Genomic DNA, 23,869 nt, shown 5'->3' on the forward strand with positions numbered 1-23,869 from the left:
AGTCCAGGTGTGGTTTCACCAGCACCCTGCACAGTTGTAGCATGACCTCCCTGCTTTTATACTACATCCCCCTAGAAATAAAGGCCAATATTCCATTTGCCTTCCGGATTACCTGCTGCACCTGTATGTTGACTTTTTGTGTTTCATGTACGAGGACACCCAGATCCCTCTACCGCAGCATTTTGTAGTATTTCTCCATTCAAATAATACTTTGCTTTTTTATTTTTCCTCCCAAAGTGGATGATTTCACATTTTCCCACATTATATTCCATCTGCCAAATTTTTACCCATTTGCTTAACCTGTCAATATCCCTTTGCAGACACTTTGTATCCTCATCGCAACTTGCTTTTCCACCTATCTTTGTATCATCAGCAAATTTGGCCACGAGACACTCTGTTCCTTCATCCAAGTCATTGATATATATTGTAAATAGTTGAGGCCCCAGCACTGAGCCCTGCGGCACCCCACTAGTTACAGATTGACTCTTTGTTTTCTGTTAGTTAGCCAATCCTCTATGCATGCCAGTATATTACCCCCACACCATGAGCTCTTATCTTGTGCAGTAATCTTTTATATGGCACCTTATCGAATGCCTTTTGGAAATCCAAATATACTGCATCCATTGGTTCCCCTTTATCCACCCTGCCCGTTACTTCCTCAAGGAACTCTAATAAATTTGTTAGACACTATTTCCCCTTCATAAAACCATGTTGATTCTCCTTGATTGTATTATGAGTCTCCAAATGTCCTGCTACTACTTTCTTAATAATGGATTCTAGCATTTTCCCAATGACAGATGTTAGGCTAACTGGTCTATAATTACCTGCTTTCTGTCTCACTCCCTTCTTGAATAGGCGTGTTACATTTGCGGTTTTCCAATCCGCTGGGACCTTTCCAGAATCTAGTGAATTCTGGAAGATTACAACCAATGTATCCACTATCTCTGTAGTCACTTCCTTTAAGACCCTCGGATGCAAGCCATCAGGTCCAGGGGACTTGTCAGCCTTTAGACCCATTAGTTTACCTAGTACTTTTTCTCTAGTGATAGTGATTGTTTTTAGTTTCTCCCTCCCCTTTGCCCCTTGATTTTCTACTATTATTGGTATATTATTAGTGTCTTCTACTGTGAAGACAGATACAAAATATCTGTTCAATTCCTCTGCCATTTCCTTGTTTTCCATTATTATTTCCCCAGTCTCATCCTCTAAGGGACCAATGTTTACTTTAGCTACCCTCTTTTTTATATACTTGTAGAAGCTTTTATTGTCAGTTTTTATATTTCTTGCTAGTTTACTCTCATAATTTATTTTCTCCCTCTTTATTATTCTTTTAGTCATCCTTTGCTGGTTTTTAAAGTTTTCCCAATCTTCGGGCTTACCAGTAATCTTTGCCATGTTGTATGCTTTTTCTTTTAACCTGATACCATCCTTGACTTCCTTAGTTAGCTATGGTTGGTTCACCCTTTTTATGGAGTCTTTCCTCCTCACAGGGATATATTTTTGTTGCGAGTCATAAAATATCTTTTTAAATGTTTGCCACTGCTTATCCACCATCATACCATCTAATCTGTTTGCCCAGTCCACTTTAGCCAATTCCGCCCTCATTCCTTTATAATTGCCCTTATTTAAGTTTAGTACAGTAGTTTCAGACCCAAGATCCTCCTCTCAAACGGGATGTGAAATTCTATCATGTTATGATCACTGCTTCCCAAGGGATCCTTTACTTTGAGATAATTAATTAATCCTGTTTTGTTACCCATTACCATATCCAAAATGACCTGTTCCCTGGTTGGTTCCCCAACGTATTGGTCTAAGTCCCTAATACATTCTATGAACTCCTCCTCAGGGCTATTTTTGCCAATTTGATTTGTCCAATCTATGTGAAAGTTAAAATCGCCCATGATTATTGCATTATCTTTTTTACAAGCCCCTCTTATTTCCTGATTAATATTTTGTCCTACAGTGTAGCTACTGTTAGGGGGCCTATGTACTACTCCCACCAGTGATTTCTTTCCCTTGCTATTTCTTACCTCCACCCAAATTGATTCGACATCTTGATCTTGATCTTGAGGTAATGAGGTAACATTTCTTTTTGTGCAGCAAGTTATAATGATTTGGAATGCACTGCCTGCAAGGGTGGTGGAAGCAGATTCAATAGTAACTTTCAAAAGGGAATTGGATGAATACTTGAAGAGAAAAAAATTACAGGGCTATGGGGAAAGAGCAGGGGAAATGGAACTAAATAGATAGCTCTTTCAAACAGCCGGCATGATGGGCCGAATGGCCTCTTCCTGTGCTGTATCTACAATGATACCTGAAACGAAACTACTTTTCAAGTCCGCCTATTTCCACCTCCATAACATTGCTCGTCTCCAGCCCTGCCTCAGCTCATCTGCTGCTGAAACTCTCATCCGTGCCTTTGTTACCTCTATGCTTGATTATTCCAATGTTCTCCTGGCTGGCCTCCCACTCTCCATGAACTTGAGCTCATCCAAAACTCTGCTGCCCATATCCTAGCTCGCACCATGTCCCGTTCACCCATCACCCCTGTTCTCGCTGACCTACGTTGGCTCTTGGTCAGGGAATGCCTCGATTTTAAAATTCTCATCCTTGTTTTCAAATCCCTCCATGGCCTCACCCCTCCCTATCTCTGTTTCCTTCTCCAACCTAATAACCCTCCAAGATCTCTTGCTTCTTGCGCATACCCGATTTTAATCACTCCACCATTGGCGGCCGTGCCTTCAGTTGCCCAGGCCCTAAGCACTGGAATTCCCTCCTTAAACTTCTCCGCCTCTCTACCTCTCTCTCCTCCTTTACGACGCTTCATAAAACCTACCTTTTTGACCGAGCTTTTGGACACCTGTCCTATTATCTCCTTATGTGGCTCAGTGTCAAATTTTGTTTGATAACACTCCTATGAAGCGCCTTGGGACAATTTACTACATTATAGGCACTATATAAATGCAAGTTATTGTTGTTGATGGAGCTGCTGTGTATTTCCATTATTTTCTTTTTTATGAATAAATGAATTGCTGTGCTGAAGCAACTAATCAACTTGGATATGGATTCCTATACAGTCATTTGGTGTACAGGTGTATATGTAGCACCAGACACTTTGGAAATTGTGACTGACTCAGTTAACAGGGATCTTGTTTCAAAATACTTTTCAAAGACTTCTAAGTAACTTAAAGAATCAGAGAGGGAAAAATGGAGAGATACCATGAGAACTGAACTCTGGAACAGAGCATATTTCAGGCACCTCTTTGCTTGTTGAGATTGTAATGTTAGGTCAGAATGGAGACCACTGACTCATCATGAGCATTGTGGCAACTGAATTGTTCCACCAATGCCTAGGCTGAGTTCAGGAAGAGGGAGAAAGTGAGTATGGAAGTGTCTGCTCTTAGTCTTTTAAATATTAAATTAAGAAAAGAGAAAAAAATGTAGGAAGTATCTGCAGTGTGGAGATAGATGTTTGATTCAGATTGAATTGAAATGAGGAAAAAGAGTCTCCCTGTACGGAAATTGATTTTGACTTCAGTTTCTGAAGGGAAAGAGATGTTTTTCTTTGACATTAGGAAGTACATATAATTTACAATTATGATAGGACAGAGTTTGAAACTTTGATCTCCCTGGTCTGTTTGTTTCCATACCACCCAGAGGCACCTGTTTATTTTTAAACCCTGGTGCTTGTGGAAAAGTGGTTTTAATTGGGCTGTTATCTTGCGTTATCTTAAGTAAATTCTGTGTTTCATTTTGTGAGATAATAACTTATTATGTAGCCTACATATACTGCACAAGAAAAAATATTGTAATGGGCAAAAAGGAAAAGGAAAAAGGGAATTTTATGCATCCAAATTTTAAAAAAAGATTCTCTTGTGTTAACTTTGGCTCAGTGGTAGCACTTTTGCCTCTGAGTGAGAAGATCATAGGTTCAAGGCCCACTCCAGAGACTTAAGCATATATTTAGGCTGACACTTCAGTGCATTACTGAGGGAGTGCTGCATTATCAGAGGTCCTGTTTTTTGGATGGGATGTTAAACCAGGGCCACGTCTGTTCTCTCAGGTGAATGTAAAAGATCCCATTGCAGAGGAGTTCATCTGGTGTCCTGGCCGATATTTATCCTTCAACCAACTCCACCAGAACTGATTAAATTGTCATTTATCTTATTGCTGTTAATTTAATGTTCACTTTTATACATTTTTGCTTTTTCAGTTTGCACTTTGTGTGTCTGTAACTTACTGGTGGAACAGTGTGATATAAATTGTTGCTGTGATCCAGACTGTGAAGCATCTGATTTTTCTACCTTTGCAACTTGTGATGTTCAGATTGTCACGTAAGTTAAACTGAAAAATGGGTTAATTTATCCATTGCCTAAACTTGAATTGATCGATACAGCAGCATGTCTACTGAGATCCAGTAAATGCAGATTTTCTTTCCCACTCAAATTGTAACTATAACCCTTTTTGTGGTTCATTGATTTCAGTGATGTGTGATTTCCAACATGTTATTTTGATGAAGGCCACCCACCACAGTGCCTATGTGTCTTTGCTTCAGTATTCACTTTTAAGCTGGCTTTGAGAGGTTAGAGAGTCATACTTCTGACTCTGGCTTCCTGTATGTCTGCCCCCTTCTTTGGCCTCACCATTGACAGCCATGCCTTCAGTTGCCTCGGTCCGATGCTCTGGAATTGTCTCCCTAAACTCCTTTGCTTCTCCATCTCATGCACCTCCTTTATGAATCTCCGTGAAACTGACTTCATTGACCAAGCTTACCGTCTTTGACTTCAAGTCCATTTTTTTTGCTGAAGTTCTTGAATGTGTTGTTGCCTCTCAAATCCTTGCCCATCTTTACCGCCACTCCATATTAAAATCTGTCCAATCAGGTTTCTGCCCTTGACACAGCAGTGAAAAGACCCTATTCAAAGTCATAAATAACATCCTCTGTGACTGTGACCATAATGCACTATCCATCCCCGTCATTCTCAACCTCTCCACGTCCTTTGACAAGATCGACCACACCATCCTCCTCCAACACCTCTCCTCCATTGTCCAGCTGAGTGGGACTGCCCTCACTTGGTTCCACTCTTACCTACCTATCCATAGCCAGAGCATCTCCAGCAATGGCTGCTCTTCCTGTTCTTGCACCTTTTAACTCTGGTGTCCCCCCGAGATCTATCCTTGGCCCCCTCTTCCTTATCTACATGCTGCCTTTGGCGATATCATCCGAAGAGATGGGGTTGGGATCCACATGTATGCTGCGACACCCAACTCTACCTCTCCACAACCTTTCTTGACCCTCCACTGCCTAGGTGCTGTCAGTCTGCTTGTCTGACATCCAGACCTGGATGAGCTGCAATTTCCCTCAGTTAAACATTGAGAAGACCAAAGCCATTGTCTTTGGACCCCGCCACAAACTCCGTACCCCTGGCACTGATTCCATTCCCCCGCCCAGCCACTGTCTCAGTTCGAACTAGACTGTTTGCAACCTCTGTGACATATTTGACCCTGCTTCCATTGCCCGTCTCCGCCCTGCATTCTTCCATCTGCTGCCGAAACGCTCATCTTTGCCATTGTCGCCTCCACACTCGACTATTCCAATGGTCTCCTGGCCAGCCGCCCACCCTCCATAAACTTAAGTTCGTTTAAAAAAAAAACTCTGCTGCTCGCATGCTATCCTGAACCAAGTCCCACTCATCCATCACCCTTGTACTCACTGACTTATATTAGCTCCCGGTCCCCAATACCTCAAATTTTAAATTCTCATTCTCCTGTTCAAATCCCTTCATAGCCTCGCCCCTCCCTATCTCTGTAATCTTCTCCAGCCCTACAATCCTCTGAGAAGTCTGCATTCCTCTGAATCTGACTTCTTGTACATCCCAAAATCCCTTCACAATTGGTAGCCATCTTCAGCCGCCTAGGCCCTACACTCTGGAATTTCTTACCTAAACCCCTCTGCTTTCCACCTCTCTCTCCTCCTTTAAGACCCTCCTTAAAACCTACTTTTTTGACCAAGCATTTAATCACCCCTCCAAATATTTCCTTCTTTTTCTCATTGTTAATTTTTCTCTAATTCCGCTACTGTGAAGCACCTTGGGACATTTTTCTATGTTAAAGGCAGTATATAAATACAAGGTTTTGCTGCTGGACCTCTGGTATCAGTCAGGAGGATTGTGTTATTGTACAGATTTCTGTCAGAACTTGACCAAAGTCACAATGCAAAACGCAGAAAACTGTCATATTGTGTGCCCGTGGGTTTAACATGGCCCTCAAAGTAGTAACTACATTTTTTTTTTACAAACAAAAGTGATCATAGAAGCTATAATGTAAGAGTGTAGGATATTTAACAGATTAGAATCTTAATCTTCATTGTTGGTCAGATTTGGTGCTACCTTAAAGCATGTGTTTTCTAGTCCTCAGGCAGGGCAAAGTTTTCTAGTCCTGAGATGCAGAGCTTTCCATGTGATCAATCTCCATGTAGCTGTTAGATTGATTTATGAAGTATTGTGGTTCTGCAAAGCAAGATTGGGAAGGTCAAATTTCTTCACTTTCCTGAAAGTGGAAAGCTTTGATGCTGTGCATTGAGCATCTAGCAGCCTGCCTGGAATCTGGAATAACACCACCAGGGAGAGTGGTTGAGTATGAATGTTGTAATGGGCTGCAATTCAAACTCAGGCCCTTTGGTAGCCTGGTACTCTATTGATCAAGCTGTTGTGCTTTCTAATATTATTATTTTGAAGCTTTATCACTACCTTTAACTTGTATTTTCATACTGCATCTATATAATTTTTATTTATGTTTTTGTCCTCATATTTGTTCCTCATGAGCTAAAACATAAGTTGTTAATTCTGTCTGTTTTGATGTATTAAAATTTCTTGATGTTTATGCAGGGGCGACCGTAAACTTTGCAATCAAGAGGCAACAAAGTACTTTCTGAATATGAACAAAAGTGAAACTGTGTCCTTGATCAACCCCAGCATCTTTTGTATTCAGACAAACAACTGTAAGTGCACTATAGGGCAGCATATGATGTATTTTCTTAAATGTTTTGTTTTATATGCAATGTATTACTGCATTTACATTCAAAATTAAAATATATACAATAGTTATTATTAGTTGCACATATAACTAAATTAACTTTGTATTTCTTGTGTGATAATGAAACAGAACCAATCACATGCACACTTGACACACGAGCTTGTACAAGCAATGGTTCTCTACCAAGAAAAGATCCATGAAGGGAACTAAAAGTTGGAGCAGCATCCCTGATCAGTTTATGCTTTGTTTATGAAAAATATTGTCATCTACTTAGTTTCTGAAAATTACACACTTGAACTCTCATTTATAGATATTCATAATTGTAGCTTTTTTAAGTCAATCTGTCTAATTGAAATGAAATTTCTGATTCCTGGGATGAGGGGGTTATCTTATGAGGAAAGGTTGGACAAGTTGGGCCTGTATACATTGGAGTTTAGAAGAATGAGAGGTGATCTTATTGAAACATTTAACATCCTGAGGGGTCTTGAAGGGGTAAATGCTGAGTGGATGTTTCCTCTTGTGGGAGAGACTAGAACTAGGGGACACAGTTTAAAAATAAAGGGTCTCCCATTTAAGACGGAGATGAGGAGAAATTTTTTTTCTCAGAAGGTCACAAGTCTGTGGAATTCCCTTGCCCAGAGAGTGGTGGAGGCAGGGTTATTGAATATTTTTAAGGCTGAGTTAGATAGATTCCTGAATAACAAGGGAGTCAAAGGTTATAGTAGGTAGACGGGGAAGTAGAGTTGAGGTCACAATCAGATCAGCCATGATCTTATCGAGTGGTAGAGCAGGCTCGAGGGGCCGAATGACCTCCTCCTGCTCTTAATTCATATGTTCGTATGTAAATTGAATTTTGTAGCAATTTGCAAAATCATTTCTGCACATGCCTGGATGTTTTCCCTCCAATTTCTGACTTGCCTTTCCTGAGGGTACTGATTTCTGTTGGAGCACAATTCCATTGATGCTGGGATATCTGTACCTTATCCAAGTGGCCATTCTTCATGTGCGAGCATAGACAGTGAGCGATGGTAGACTAATCTGCCACCTCCTCACCCGACAGTCACACATGCACACTTTCTGTCATGGGTCTTCAAAAGCAATTGGGAGCGAGAACCCTGATTGATTTTGTTTTTCAGTCAGGGTTCTGAAAAACAAAATTCAAAAAACAGAAGTCAGATGTTTTTAGTGGTGTTCTGGCTGAGATGAGGTAACTCTGCACAGGCCCGTGTTAGAAACTGGTACCTTCCTGATCTCTGTGATTCACTTTTACACCATACATTGCATTTGTCCATTTAGCCATGGGAGGGGCTACACCTGGATTTTTTTTTAACCTAATTTATACTTTACTATGTACATTTCATGTCATTTGATAAAATGTGGTGAATGAAACCATTTAGATCAAGCTATCTGTCTGTGAGGTAAGACTGAACCAGGCTGAGAATTTGATTTATTTGTGAAAGTTAATGGCAGCGTAAATAAATGTGATACCACAAAATATATGTTTTGTTATCCCAGGCTCAAACACAAACACAAACACATCACACCTAAGCAATGGTTACAGTTTTTGTGAATGAGATATACATGTTCACAGCCTTCAGTGGACTATTGCAGAGGGTTTCTTTCCAATTGGCAACACTTGTTGATAAGTAGCTAGTTTGTTTCCAAATATTTGTTCCAATCTAACAGTTTTTCCTCTGTTCTTATGTGTTTATTCTGCCTCTTGTGCTCATGTGTTTTAATCCTCAGACCGGGCAGGATCATCCTTTTTTGCTCCAGAAGTGCCAACCATGGGTAATTTTGACAGTTTAATGAATCAGTTTGGTGGTTTCTCCTTTAGTACTGATGAACCACCTCCTAATCCACCACCTACAAGTTCAACACCAAGTGGCTATCAGGTAGTAATCACAAGAACCTTGGATTTATTACATTTTATTAGGTCTAAATTTTGCCAGCATTGTAGTCTCCGATTTTTGAGTTCTCTCCTACTGTGCTAATTCAGTCGCAGTTGGCTCCTTGACTCTAGACTTTTCATGTTTTTTTTAAATTGACTCCTCGAAATTGTTCATGTCCTTTCTTTGATGCTAGATACAGAATATTGACCCCATGGATTGTTTATTCAGATCATTTTGTTCTTTATTAAAATTTACATTCATGTATTGTGACACCAGAATTCTGAAAGTACCTAGAAGCTGGAGATTGATATAAATGTATCTCATTTGTTAAATATTATGGGATCATGATTTATGTAATAAATTGGCAACAAAAAACCAATTTGCTAATCTTTATGCTATAGAGAACTTTAGAACTCATCTGTAATTGTTAATTCTTTTTTTAAAAAGAAAAGCATTTAAAATACATTTTTCCATAGAACTGATCAGTCATCACAAATGTGTAGTTGTCTCCAGGGTGAAATTTGGGAGAAGAGGATTGACTACAGTATTGTACTAAGCAATAAAAAAACAGATAATACAAGAACATTTTACAATTGATATTTTTTGTCTCACCGATTTCCCCCCTTCTCCTGAACCTGTTGACTCATTACAAGGGTAGAGTTTCACATGCACCATGCCCAAGTGGCCATTATTCATATGTACATGTTGACAATGAATGACTACAACCTATTTCACCCCAGAGCCTCATAGCTGATCCAGAGCTGCTAGACAGCAATCAGGAGCAGGAACCGAACTGTAGCTGCAGTTGAGGCTAAGATCTAATTATTTTTTCTAAGATCCAAGATGAGGGGTGTTTATACTGGAGAATAGAACACTTTTCCCATTTTGGGCACCAGTTTCAGCATTAAGTACTGTACTGCCATGTCAAGCATATTACTACCAGCTGCAGAGTAAAGCTCCTTGTCCTTTGTTTCAACAATTTGCCTTAACTCCAACCTTAGAAGAGTAGCACCCTACTGAACCAGTGCAACATTTCCAGTTCCCACACCAGCTATCCTTGTAGCTAATTTATGAGTAATTTTAGAGTCTAACCACCTGCCTGTGACATTCAATGGCATTACCATTGCCGAGTTCCCCACCATCAACATCCTGGGGTCACCATTGATCAGTAACTGAACAAGACCAGCTGCATATATGCCGTGAATACTAGAGCAGGTCAGGGGCTGGATACTCTGCGGCAGGGTGGCGCACCTCCTAACTCCCAAAGCCCCTCTCTCACCTACAATGCATGTCAGGAGTGTGATGGAATACTCTCCACTTGCCTGGGTGTGTGCAGTTCCAACAACACTCAAGAAGTTCAACACTACCCAGGACAAAGCAGTCCACTTGATCAGCATCCCGTCCACTGAGGTAAACAGCAAATCCCTGTGCCATCAACATACTGTGGCTGCAGTGCGTACTATCTACAAGACGCACTGCAGCATCTTGCCAAGGTTTCTTCAGCAGCACCTCCCAAACCCACAAACTCCACCACCTAGAAGGACAAGAGCAGCAAGTGCATGGGAACACCATCACCTCCAAGTCACACACCATCCTAACTTGGACATATATGGCCGTTCCTTCATTGTCGGTGGGTCAAAATCCTGGAACTCCCTATCATAACAGCATTGTGGGAGCACCTTCGCCACACTAACTGCAGCGGTTCAAGAAGTAGGACCACCATCACCTACTCGAGGTCAACTAGGGATGGGCAATAAATGCTGTCCTTGCCAGCGATGCCCATGTTTTGAGAGTGATTATTTTTTAAAAAGGGGGGCATTTATGGGAAGTAATTGAAGAAGCAGGTTTTAAGGAGACTTTTGAAGATGGGGAGAGATATAGCAAGATGAAGGACATTAGGGAGGGCATTCCTAAGTTTGGGGCAACATGACCAAAGACTGGCACTAATAGTAGAGCAGAGGGTGGGGCGAATTAGTAGGGCTGAGGGAGATTGCAAAGGTGGGAGGGGCTAGGTCATGGAGGGATTTGGCGATAGTTTATCAGCATTGTCGATGACAAAGCTGAATTCTCAATCTAAACTAGCAAATAACAATAAATGTATTGTATAAAAAGTATGGTGAAATATAGAAGTATCTCAAAACAGTAAAGTTAAAAATAAATCTGCTAATACTGATCCACTCACTACTTTTTTTTAAACTCAGTATGGTGTTCCTATTAAAGTTGTTGATGGTTTTCTGAGGCTTCCTGCTCCTCTGGCAACATCTGCATGCACTGACAACAACCCTGCAGGTAAGAGGTATTTAACTCATTTCACTAGAGCAGGGCAACAGAATATGTAATATTTAAAATGCTAAATTTTTATTTTGTTTTTTTTTAACTGCACACAATTTTCCCCCCCACCTCAACCTCAAACCAGGGGTGACATGTGCCAATGTAAACGACATGAGAACCAAATTGACCCATTGGGGATCAATTCATCAATCCTGTGCTCCTAGTGCAGAACTTAATTTGCAGGAACACAAGTGGAAGATAGAACTACAACACTGTAGCGCTGATTCTTCAACCTGAAATCCCGTTAAGCAAGGTTCCTGTTAGGAGTGCTGAATTACCCTGTTGCATAGATTTTACTTTATCTTTCTTTTCATAAGAACATAAGAAATAGGAGCAGGAGTAGGCCAATCGGCCCCTCGAGCCTGCTCCGCCATTCAATAAGATCATGGCTGATCTGATCCTAACCTCAAATCTAAATTCATGTCCAATTTCTTGCCTGCTCCCCGTAACCCCTAATTCCCTTTACTTCTAGGAAACTGTCTATTTTTGTTTTAAATTTATTTAATGATGTAGCTTCCTGGGGCGGCAAATTCCACAGACCTACTACCCTCTGAGTGAAGAAGTTTCTCCTCATCTCAGTTTTGAAAGAGCAGCCCCTTATTCTAAGATTATGCCCCCTAGTTCTAGTTTTACCCATCCTTGGGAACATCCTTACCGCATCCATCCGATCAAGCCCCTTCACAATCTTATATGTTTCAATAAGATCGCCTCTCATTCTTCTGAACTCCAATGAGTAGAGTCCCAATCTACTCAACCTCTCCTCATATGTCCACCCCCTCATCCCCGGGATTAACTGAGTGAACCTTCTTTGTACTGCCTCGAGAGCAAGTATGTCTCTTCTTAAGTATGGACACCAAAACTGTATGCAGTATTCCAGGTGCGGTCTCACCAATACCTTATATAACTGCAGCAATACCTCCCTGTTTTTATATTCTATCCCCTGAGCAATAAAATCCAACACATCGTTGGCCGCCTTGATCACCTGCTGCATCTGCACACTAACCTTTTGATTTTCTTGCACTAGGACCCCCAGATCCCTTTGTACTGCAGTACTTTCCAGTTTCTTGCCATTAAGATAATAACTTGCTGTCTGATTTTTCCTGCCAAAGTGCATAACCTCACATTTTCCAATATTGTATTGCATCTGCCAAATCTCCGCCCACTCACCCAGCCTGTCTATATCCCCTTGTAGGTTTTTTTATGTCCTCCTCACTCTCTACTTTCCCTCCCATCTTTGTATCATCTGCAAACTTTGATATGTTACACTCGGTCCCCTCCTCCAAATCGTTATTATAGATCGTAAAGAGTTGGGGACCCAGCACCGCCCCCTGCGGAACACCACTGGCTACTGGTTGCCAGTCCGAGAATGAACCATTTATCCCAACCCTCTGCTTCCTGTTAGATAACCAATCCTCCGTCCATGCCAGAATATTACCCCCAATCCAGTGATTCTTTATCTTGAGCAATAATCTTTTATGTGGCACCTTGTCGAATGCCTTCTGGAAGTCTAAATACACTACGTCCACTGGTTCCCCTTTATCCACCCTGTACGTTATGTCCTCAAAGAACTCAAGCAAATTTGTCAGACATGACTTCCCCTCCGTAAAGCCATGCTGACTTTGTCCTATTAAATTATGTTTATCCAAATGTTCTGCTACTGTCTCCTTAATAATAGACTCCAAAATTTTACCCACCACAGATGTTAGGCTAACTGGTCTATAATTTCCAGCCTTCTGCCTACTACCCTTTTTAAATAAGGGTGTTACATTAGCAGTTTTCCAATCTGCCGGGACCTTTGCTGAGTCCAGAGAATTTTGGAAAATTATTACCAAAGCATCCACAATCCCTACTGCCACTTCCCTCAAGACCCTAGGATGTAACCCATCAGGTCCAGGGGATTTATCCACCTTGAGTCCCATTAATTTACTGAGTACCAATTCCTTAGTGATTTTAATCGTATTTAGCTCCTCCCCCCCCACCCCCCCCCAGAGCCCCCTGTTTGTCCAGTGTTGGGATATTCTTAGTGTCCTCTACCATAAAGACTGAAACAAAATATTTGTTCAGCATTTTTGCCATCTCCATGTTTCCCACCATTAATTTCCCGGTCTCATCCTCTAAGGGACCTACGTTTGCCTTAGCCACCCTTTTTCTTTTTATATAACTATAGAAACTCTTGCTATCTGTTTTTATATTTTTTGCTAATTTATTTTCATCATCTAACTTCCCTTTCTTAATCAATCCTTTAGTTACTTTTTGCTGTCTTTTGAAGACTTCCCAATCTTCTATCCTCCCACTAAGTTTGGCTACCTTATATGTCCTTGTTTTTAGTCGGATACTATCCTTAATTTCTTAACTTAGCCACGGATGGCTGTCATTTCTTTTACACCCTTTTTTCCTCAGTGGAATATATATTTTTTGAAAGTTGTAAAATAACTCCTTAAATGAACACCACTGCTCATGTACCGTCTTTCATTGGAAAAGCTCTCAGACTAGCCATGCCAGGTCTCGCTGAGAACAGAAATTTGTCATGTAATTGTGTACGTGAACCTGCATCCCACTACTCTGGGCACAGCATGTGTCTGCTTAGGATAAAACTGAACTATACAGATGAGCAGCCATATGACTTAATTCTGTATAGAGCTGAACTGACCGCATAACTTAGATACTTCACTGGCAAGGTCAGTTTACAAGTAGACAAGCACATCAAATAGTATAACCCAGTACCCATTTTATTTTTTAACGCTCAATAAAACAAATTGGTTATAAATGTATGTTAATTTATTGTCAAGAGAGGGGATTGAAGTACAAAATTATCTGTTACTTCAACACAACTTGCATTTATATAGTGCCTTTAACAAAGGAAAACGTTCCACAGCGTTTCACAGGAGCGTAATGAGACAAAAATTGACTGAGCCAAAGAAGGCAATATCAGGACAGGAGAGAAAAAGCTTGATCAAAGAGGCAAGTTTTAAGAAGGGGTCTTAAAGAAGGAGAAAGAAGTGAAGAGACAGAGAGGTTTAGGGAGAGAATTCCAGAGCTTAGGGCCTAAACAGCTGAAAGCATAGCCGCCAAAGGTGGGGTGAAGAGCGTGGGGGATGCATGAGTCTAGAAAAAGCATAATATTGCAGATACTTCCTGAAATTGTGAGCAGCTTCTTGCTTCTTTCCAGGGATGACTATCTTGAAAGTGTGGATCAAACAACTAAATCTCCAGAACAGTCTCAGTCCTGGTTACAATGTGATTTTTGGATTGAATCTCAGAACTAATTTTAATTTTATCATCTGGATTTTCCTCAGGGAATCCACCTGTTTTCAGGCAGTCCAAAAATGCTATTTTAAGGAAAATGGAATGGGAGGCCTCCATTACATCTCTACCCCTAAAATGAGCCATTGACATTTCTTGGCCACCCATCCATTGCCTGCCCTGCTGCATGTACAGGATGGTCAGGCATTGGACTCCAACCAGTTTTCTTGCGCTGTCACCTCTACTGCTAATCGTGAGGAAGACAGGTAAGAACGAGATGGTACGGTGGGTTGTTGCGGTGGAATGCTGGAGTGATCTTTGGAATGGAGGCAAATGACTAAATCCAGCCACCTTTCCCTATCCTACTCCCTCCAACTGCTGGCTTTTCTGCAGGTAGGTCCACTTAGACCCATGTAAAAATTTCCAGTTCTGGGCCCTTCCACAGCTATCGCACCCATTTTAGATGCTGCAATGAGTGCTCCACTTCACCACTATAACACTTTCTCCCTGGCAGTGGCAAACTCCATCTTAAGAGCGGATATACTGTTGGGAACCTGTCCTACATACATAATTGATCCCAATCCAAGAAAATGGGTCAGGGTTATATTGGTGTGTGACAGTCCTGTCCTGCTGCTCTTCTGCCAGGAAAAATGCCACAGAGGAAAATCCAGGCATATTTCTCTTGTGCTCATTTATAAATACAAATGAATACATTACAGAAATAAACCCTGCATTTACTCCCTTCAGTTATGTATGCTTGCGTCAATGTTGCTAGGCTGCTGATGATATGTGAAATGTGGAAAACAATTCCATATTTGAAACCGTATTCAGTTATTATAAAACTAGGGTGATTACTTTATCTTATTTTATTGTTTGGATCATTGCAGTTTCTCCTTTACAATCTTACTGCTAGTCCATATTAATTTAATAACGATCCAGAACTGTAAGTGGTGGAGGACCTCAAACCTAAGGTTTTGATTATATGTAGAGCTATATTTTAGTGACCTTTGACACTTGTTTCTTTGTATTGTAGGCTTTTTAGTAGATCAAGCAACACATTGCAGTAGAAGGATTGACATAGCAACAGACTGCATTGAACTTCCAGCATTAAACATGCAAAACTACCTCAATTTTACTATCTTGCCAGTAAGTTTGTCATAGTTTGATCTTTTATGAATGCTAAGCCTCCATTAGATTTATTTTGACTGGTAGTTCTAAAGTAAAATGTACAAGATAATGATCAACTAGTTACCTAATTCCTTATTAACACCAATTATAATGTAACAATTAAAGACAAATACTACAAATCATAGGTTTACAAATTGAAGTCAGGTCATCAGATTTCTGTATTTGTTGACTTATTAGTGCACCCTGAATATGAAAAAATTATATTCATCAACTGACCGTGGGCTGTGCCATGGGCAATTTATTTGTATTTTAATAAAAACATTTTCCGCAATGATAACACTATTTTGCATTGAGTAGCTGACTCTGTCTTTCATAAATTAAGGCAGGAGGTCCCTGGGAATGTGCCCAAATTTGTAGGGGGTTTCCATGTCAAAGTTTGAAAACTAGTGGTATAAATATTTATATGCTGTAGTTAATAAAATAATGTTTTCTGTCCAACTTTTCAAAACTCATCCTTTAAAATACTAGAAATTAATATATGCAAATACAATTTTTTTTCAGAGACCTAATGCAAACTTGAACAGTAGTGTAAGTATTTAATTTTTAAATCTTAGATTTGTTATAGAAGTGTAGATATATTGGTCTGCATTCTTATATTATGTGGGAAGCCTGCTGATGATAAAGTAGGTTAATTGTGTTCATTATTTTGGTGGCTGATAAGTGTTGTCTTGGAGAGACTATTGGCCCTACAAATCTTGCTTTATAGGTTACAAGAATACTGCCATTCCTGATTTTGGGTTTTTACATATTTAGGTTAAGAGTAGAGAACAAGATCTGTCTCAAGTCTTGGCATAGTTTCAGTCATATGCTAGTAGCAAAACCTTGTTGGAAGGAAAGTGGGGATACTGATGTGGAACTGATTGGGAGAAATTGACGGTTATTTTTGAGGCCTCTTTAGCATTTTCCTGACATCTTCTATATCACTGTTTGGTTCGTTGGAATTGTTGGTGAATTAGGAATGTGCCATCTAATTTTTCTTTACTAACATTTTATTCTGAAAATATGTTATGGTCTTATTAAGACATGACTGACTAACTCATACTCTATAAGTAATATTTTAATTCCATCTGACTAAGAACTGTGGTAAAAAATATATATATATTACAGACTGAAACTCCTTTAATGTACAATCAAAATGCAGTTAAGTGTTAATCTATCTGACTGAGAAGTGTTGGGGGCGGGGGGACAATAGAGAACATCTCAGATTTCCTTTATCCCATTTAACTCCTTTTAACGCGTGGATTTTATTGGCTCATAATAGGCACAAGTTAAAATGAATGTAAAAAAGTGCTGTTAAAATATAAATTAAGGCCAATATAAATTGTGGCTGAGTCACTCTGTTGTTCAATACAATGTGGAGGTTAAGGTATATAATTAATCTGAAAATGATAGCTTCTCTTCTGCAATTTGTTCACTGTGAACTGGTTGGTAGTCTAACAATTCCTTGACAGTTACGCTTTTAAAGAATAGGTAGTAAACATACGTCTATCTATATTGCTAGCGGATCTCCCATGACATTGCTTACAGCAAATCAGCAGAGTGAGTCGTTCACTCATGGTGGAAAAAAAAGCTCCCCCAAGGCACTTAGAAGCTGCTAACTGCCTGGATTGGCTCTCCATTTGCCATAATACTTCTGCAGCTGTCAAATTACTCAACTACTTTCTGACCTCTACCTTTTGATACCCTTGTCCAAGTAAAACCTTTATTCTCTCCCATCCTGGTCGTTCCCCCTGGTATGGTTCCCTCAAGTCTAAGAGGCAATTTATCTGGCACACATCTGGTTTAGCCATCCATTGCTAGATCTGGCTGGACCGCATTAAATGTTATCAAACCTCATTCTTTTCTACCAAAACCACTCATCTTGGAGAACAAAGATAACCCCTGACTTATTTTCTCCACTACCAACTGTCGCTTTAAACCCCTCTTCCTTGCCCCCTCCATCCTCACCTCCAACAACAGATATGAGAACGTCATGTTCTCCATTTGTGACTACGATTGAGACCACTTGTTCAGCTGCTTCCACCTTCTCTTAGCCCTGAACCCGCGTCTTTCTCTGGATTCTCGCCTATCTCAAGCCCCCTCTGAGTTCCACTTGTCCATGACATCCATTTCCTGCTCCCTTGACCCCATTCCCACTAAACTGCTGACCCAAAAACATAACAAGCCCGAATGGTCTACACCTGTTCCTATGTTTATTGGGATATTCAGCAGTCAGCTAACAAGAAATGCAATGACTAGTAATTATTGTATAAGAAATAAAATGGCAGCGATTGTTTCATAGATTGTTGTACTTAAGCAACTACTCTGGTGGGCGGGGTAGGGGGGGAAAATCATTTGGAAAGTTTTTTTTTGTATATTAGTCTGTAGCTATACTTCTGTCTTCCTGCTTCAGCTTAGAGGGTGCAGCAATGGAACCTAAAATGGTGCTGTTATTGGAATTTGTAACTATTTTGTTGGAATATTTACTTGGTGATCTACATATCAGGAGTGCCGTTTGTTACAGTTCACTGAAAGGAAGCTGTAGTATATTCTACATTTAGCATCACCATGTTGAAAACAATCAGCCTTTGGTGAAAATTTTAACAGGTTTATGAATTTGTCCAAAAGGCTGCACAACAGGAAAAGGCAGGTTTTAATGAAAGTACCACAGACATAGTATACTTTATTCTTAAGATACATTTTAGAATTTGAACTATCTCAGTTGTTTAAAGGTACATGTTAAAGAACTAATTGAATTATGACTTTTACAATTTTAGAGACTACAGCATTTTATTTTTAAATCTAAATGTTTTGCTAACAAGTCTACATAGTTAATCAACAAATCCCTGGACCTGATGGCTTACATTCTAGGGTTCTAAAAGAGGTGGCTGCAGAAATAGTGCATGCATTGGTTGTGATCTTCCAAAATTCCCTAGATTCTAGAACGGTCCCAGTGGATTTGAAGGTAGCAAATTTAACACCACTATTCAAGAAAGGAGGGAGAGAGAAAACAGGGAACTACAGGCCTGTTAGCCTGACATCAGTAGTCGGGAAAATGCTGGAATCTATTATTAAGGACGTGGTAACAGGGCACTTAGGAAATCATAATATGATTAGGCAGAGACAACATGGTTTTATGAAAGTGAAATCTTGTTTGACAAATCTGCTGGAGTTTTTTGAGGATATAACTAGCAAGGTAGATAAAAGGGAACCAGTGGATGTAGTATATTTGGATTTTCAAAAGGCACTCGATAAGGTGCCACACAAAATTATTACACAAGATAAGGGCTCATGGGGTTGTGGGTAATATATTAGCATGGATAGAGGATTAGTTAATGGACAGAAAACAGAGAGTAGGAATAAACGGGTCATTCTCAGGTTGACTGGCTGTAACTAGTTGGGTGTCGCAAGGATCAGGATTTGGGCCACTGCTATTTACAATCTATATTAATGACTTAGATGAAGGGACTGAGTGTAATGTATCCAAGTTTGCTGATGATACAAAGCTAGATGGGAAAGTAAGCTGTGAGGAGGACGCAAAGAGTCTGCAAAGGGATATAGACAGGTTAAGTGAGTTGCAAGAAGGTGGCAGATGGATTATAACATCGGCAAGTGTGAGGTTATTCACTTTGGTAGGAAGAACAGAAAAACAGAATATTTTTTAAATGGTGAGAAACTATTAAATGTTGGTGTTTAGAGGGATTTGGGTGTCCTTGTACATGAAACACAGAAAGTTAACATGCAGGTACAGCAAGCAATTAGGAAGGCAAATGGTATGTTGGCCTTTATTGCAAGAGTAAGGAAGTCTTGCTGCAATTGTACAGGGCTTTGGTGAGACCACACTTGGAGTACTGTGTACAGTTTTGGTCTCCTTACCTAAGGAAGGATATACTTGCCTTAGAGGCAGTGCAATGAAGGTTCACTAGATTGATTCCCGGGATGCGAGGGTTTGAGGAGACATTGAGTAGAATGGGCCTTTACTCTCTGGCGTTTAGTAGAATGAGAGGTGATCTCATTGAAACATATAAGATTGTGAGAGGGCTTGACAGGTTAGATGCTGAGAGGCTGTTCCCTCTGGCTGGAGAGTCTAGAACGAGGGGGCATAGTCTCAGGATAAGGGGTCGGACATTTAGGACTGAGATGAGGAGGAATTTATTCACTCAGAGAATGATGAATCTTCGGAATTTTCTAACCCAGAGGGCTGTGGATGCTCAGTCGTTGAGTATATTCAAGACTGAGATCGATAGATTTTTGGACTCTAAGGAAATCAAGGGATATGGGGATCGGGCGGGAAAGTGGAGTTGAGGCTGAAGATCAGCTATGATCTTATTGAATGGCGGAGCAGGCTCATGGGGCCGCATGGCCTACTCCTGCTCCTATTTCTTATGTTTATGTCTATATAGTTACAAGTATATTTTGTTTTTAAAAGTATTTTAATTTGTGCTATGTATTAAGGGTAGATAGATGCACCTGCTAATTAGTGTTGCCTTTCTTCTAGATCCCGTTCCTTCTTATCTCTATAATTTTGAGATCACTGAATAGAACACTAATGCGTCTAAATGACTCTGTTGCTGATGTTAGGGAGCCTGTTCTTGTTGGTGATGTGTGCAGAAATGTTGTGCTAGAGGTAAGTTGGCTTTTACATGATTGCTTATGAAAGCATCATCTTACTTTTTTAGTCTTATCACTGCTGCCAAGTTGAGCAGACTGTAACAAATTCAGTGTTTATGAATGTTGAATTTCACAATAGAAAGCCCATATGATTTTCTGTAATGCCATGGTCTGTATTTTTCTTGATAGGTGAATTATATCATTGTATATAATGATGAAGGGCAGATTGTAAATGCCTCTGCTGCTTTCACTCTTGGAGCCATCAACATTAGCATGGTACCCATACAACAACGCTTCCAGATTAGTTTCACTCAGGTACGGTAATTGCAAAATTAATTTTCTTTGTGTGGAAAAACTGTGAGTTATATCAATGATAACCATCTAACCCACTCTATAAATTATAAATTTTTGAGTAAATGTTCACAGTTATTATTGAAACCCAGGGACTAGTGCAGCAGCAATATTATTCTCAAAATACATAAAAGGCATAGTGTTCAGTTTGACACATATTACATTTACTTCATTTTTCTCTTATTTTCTCTTTTTTAAAATTCTTTACATTCCTTAGGGTAGGCACATTGTTTTATGGGAGTGATGAGGAAGGTGTATTTTAAGAATTTTGATTACTGTAGCTTTGTGAGAACTTCTAGTTTCATTTTCTGATTAAGACTTCAGTTAATCCCCATTATTATGCAGTATTTTGAGTTTCTCCATGCCTTTTATGTTATAAACTGTCAGGATGAGAGCCAGCAGAAAAAGCAAAGACTTATTCCACCAAGGTTATGCCTCCTCATACATCAATGTCAGAAAGGTCACCATAGACTCCCATTTGAAGTGCAGCCACGTGGAGTTATTCTTAGACCTTTACTAAAGACTTGGTTTAGACTTTTCAAAAAACACACAATTTTCTATTTTTTGTTTTCAGTTGTAATGCAATTTATATATAAATATAAAATATGCTGAAAGATGTTTTGATCCCAAAATAAATACTCTCAGGAAAGCTCTGTTTTGCATTATTATAGCGATTTTATCACCTCTCTCAAATATCTCAAAGCACTTTATATATAATGAGTTACTGTTGTTATGTAGGAAAATATAGCAGCCAAATTGTGAAAACAAAATTCTACAAACAGCAAGGAAATGAATGACAAATTTATTTTTCTTTTATGATATTGATTGAGGGAAGAATGTTGACTAGGACAGTGGGGAAACACCCTACTTCTTTATAAGTACTGCTGTGGGGTTCCTAAAGTGCACTGAACAGGTCGGCAACTCCAACAATGCCTCTCTCCCTGTAAATGTGCCCAAGTTCTGGTGTGGAGCTCAAACCCATAACAATATGACCATAAAGTGCAAAAGTTAACAATCAAGCTGGGAATGACCTTCTCTCAGGGCTCCCCCAATATAACACTGAGTCAAAAGCTAAGACATGCACAAGATCCCTCTGAGGGAAACTGCCAGATGGCTGACACCTTTTAATTTGAAAGTATTCCCCTCTCTACATATACACATTTGCACACATTTAGCAGTATTGATCCTTTTGATAGACCAACATCCAAACTACTGTAATGTTTTTATTGTCATTTTTATTTCTCGCCAGACTTAATAATGTTTCATCTTTTTTAAGGATCCTCATTTTTCGTCTACTCATCCACTACTAATAAATGTCCTTTTTTAACTTCCAGGAAACCACAACAGCTGTTCCATTCAGCGGAAATCCAGGCTATGTTGTTGGACTCCCTCTCGTGGCTGGATTTGGACCAAATGCCTCATATCCTTCACAAATTTCCTTTCAGATCATAAGTTAAATATGAGTGATGGTGGCCTTTCAGTCCATCTTAGCACATCCTTCCAAAAAGACCCTACATTCCTCCCCCCCCCCCTTATCAAGGCATCTAATTGTTTCTTAAATGATTCCAGGGTTTTCCCCTCCCTTGCCTTACCTGGAAGACTATTCCATGTGTTGATCATTCTTTGTGTGAAGAACAACGTTCTAAATTTGCCTTTTACTCATTTGAACCTGTGTCTACATGTCATATTCTGAAGAAATAAGTTTGAAGAAATTTTCTGAATCTATCTTTTCCATACTGTTTACTATACCTTTATAAAGTCATCTCTCAGTCATCTTTGAAGGATGAAAAGACCATGTATCTCTGGTCACTCCTCATTGCTCGGTCCCCTGTGATGCTATTAATGGCGTTTTTAACTACAGAATCACATCATACTACATTCAAAGCAATGTATTTCTCAATGTCAAGTTGTAAAAACTTTGCATCTCTTTCAGTCACTTGGCATACACAAAAATCTGCTGCTTGTCTACATGATTGCTAACCAGCTTGACATCCAAATTTGTTGCTCAAACAGGAAATCTCCACTGTACTGATTCAATATTGTATGTGTTACAAGAAATGGCAACTGAATGGGAATGTGTTTCAAGGTTCTGATGATGTCATAAAGCAGTTGTGCTTCATTCTCCAGGTTTATGACAATTTCTAGGCTCTGTCCTAGAGATATATTTTCCTACCTCATTTTTTTTTTCAATTTGTTTTTCATTGTCACCTCTCATTTCTTTTTGACCATTGAGTTGATTCAGTTTTGTATTTAACTTGGTCTGTATTTTTGTAACATGTACTGCTAAAAGGGATGTTATTTACATTTTTGGGGGGTGAGAGAGGATCCTTGTTACCATGTCCAGAGTCCAGGAGCAAATTAAAACAATCTTGAAACTGGATAAAAGTGGGAAATTACTAAATAGGCTCAAAACCAGCATAATATAAAAGCTACAAATTAGTTCAACATTCATTGTGTTATTTGTTGCAGAAATCTAATCTTTCCGTACTTTATCCAGAAGCTTTCCCTTAATTGATTCTTTCCACATTTGGTATAATTCAGAGCAAAAACAGACTTGGGCAGCTGACTGTCATTAAGAGTTCAACCAACCAGGATTGTTTACAGCTGGCAGGGCTTCGGACACCAGTACTTTTTGGATATAATTTAAAGTCTGGGTGTATATTGCAGTAAGTACTATAAGATAATTTTACTGTGTTCATAACATACACCCAAGCGACGTGCAGTGCTGGCAGCAGTTCAATGAAATGCCAGTAGTGTTATATAAGCCAGTATGGTGATAAAAATTCAACTGATAAAATGTACATTTCAATTTCTATTGAGTAAACTAGTGCACATGGAACCTTTAGAGTGGAAACTATAGTAAGACCAGACTATTTAGTAAACACTTTGAGACTATGGATGGATTTTCCTCCACTATTGGATCGGATAGTGGGAGAAAAGGGAGCAAAATCTGGTGGACAGGCCTACCACTGAATTCCTGCCCAAGCTAAATTTCCCATCTCCGGCTACACCTGGGGCATTTCTAGTCACCTCTTCCCCACGCATCACAGTTAAATGCCAGCAGGGGAAGGAGAGAAGGGGAGGCAGGGCCCAGCATCCTGTGCCATTTCCCTCCTGTCTGCCCCTATTACCGGCACTGTCAGGGACTGCCTGTTGGAGGGTGGCGGTAGGCCTGGGATAGTGATGTTAATGGCCTTAATTTGCAAATGGAGGGAGAGGGCCTAGAAGAGGCTTCTCTC

The 23,869-nt window shown here is 39.8% G+C and overlaps 1 protein-coding gene across 2 annotated transcripts in view; it reads left to right on the forward strand.

Annotated features, from left to right (window-relative positions):
• tctn1 (tectonic family member 1) overlaps positions 1-23,869 on the forward strand; it is a 37,082-nt gene that overhangs the window by 1,715 nt on the left and 11,498 nt on the right. For both annotated transcript variants that reach the window (XM_068005845.1, XM_068005844.1), the window contains exons 2-11: positions 4,214-4,334; positions 6,888-7,000; positions 8,782-8,930; positions 11,129-11,216; positions 15,535-15,647; positions 16,191-16,217; positions 20,167-20,295; positions 20,469-20,594; positions 21,965-22,049; positions 23,155-23,296. In XM_068005845.1, coding sequence (XP_067861946.1) covers positions 4,214-4,334; positions 6,888-7,000; positions 8,782-8,930; positions 11,129-11,216; positions 15,535-15,647; positions 16,191-16,217; positions 20,167-20,295; positions 20,469-20,594; positions 21,965-22,049; positions 23,155-23,296 — 1,093 coding nt within the window. The remainder of the gene's footprint in view (positions 1-4,213; positions 4,335-6,887; positions 7,001-8,781; positions 8,931-11,128; positions 11,217-15,534; positions 15,648-16,190; positions 16,218-20,166; positions 20,296-20,468; positions 20,595-21,964; positions 22,050-23,154; positions 23,297-23,869) is intronic.

This window comes from Heptranchias perlo, chromosome 25 (genome assembly GCF_035084215.1).
Source record: "Heptranchias perlo isolate sHepPer1 chromosome 25, sHepPer1.hap1, whole genome shotgun sequence".
Taxonomy (NCBI): Eukaryota; Metazoa; Chordata; class Chondrichthyes; order Hexanchiformes; family Hexanchidae; genus Heptranchias; species Heptranchias perlo.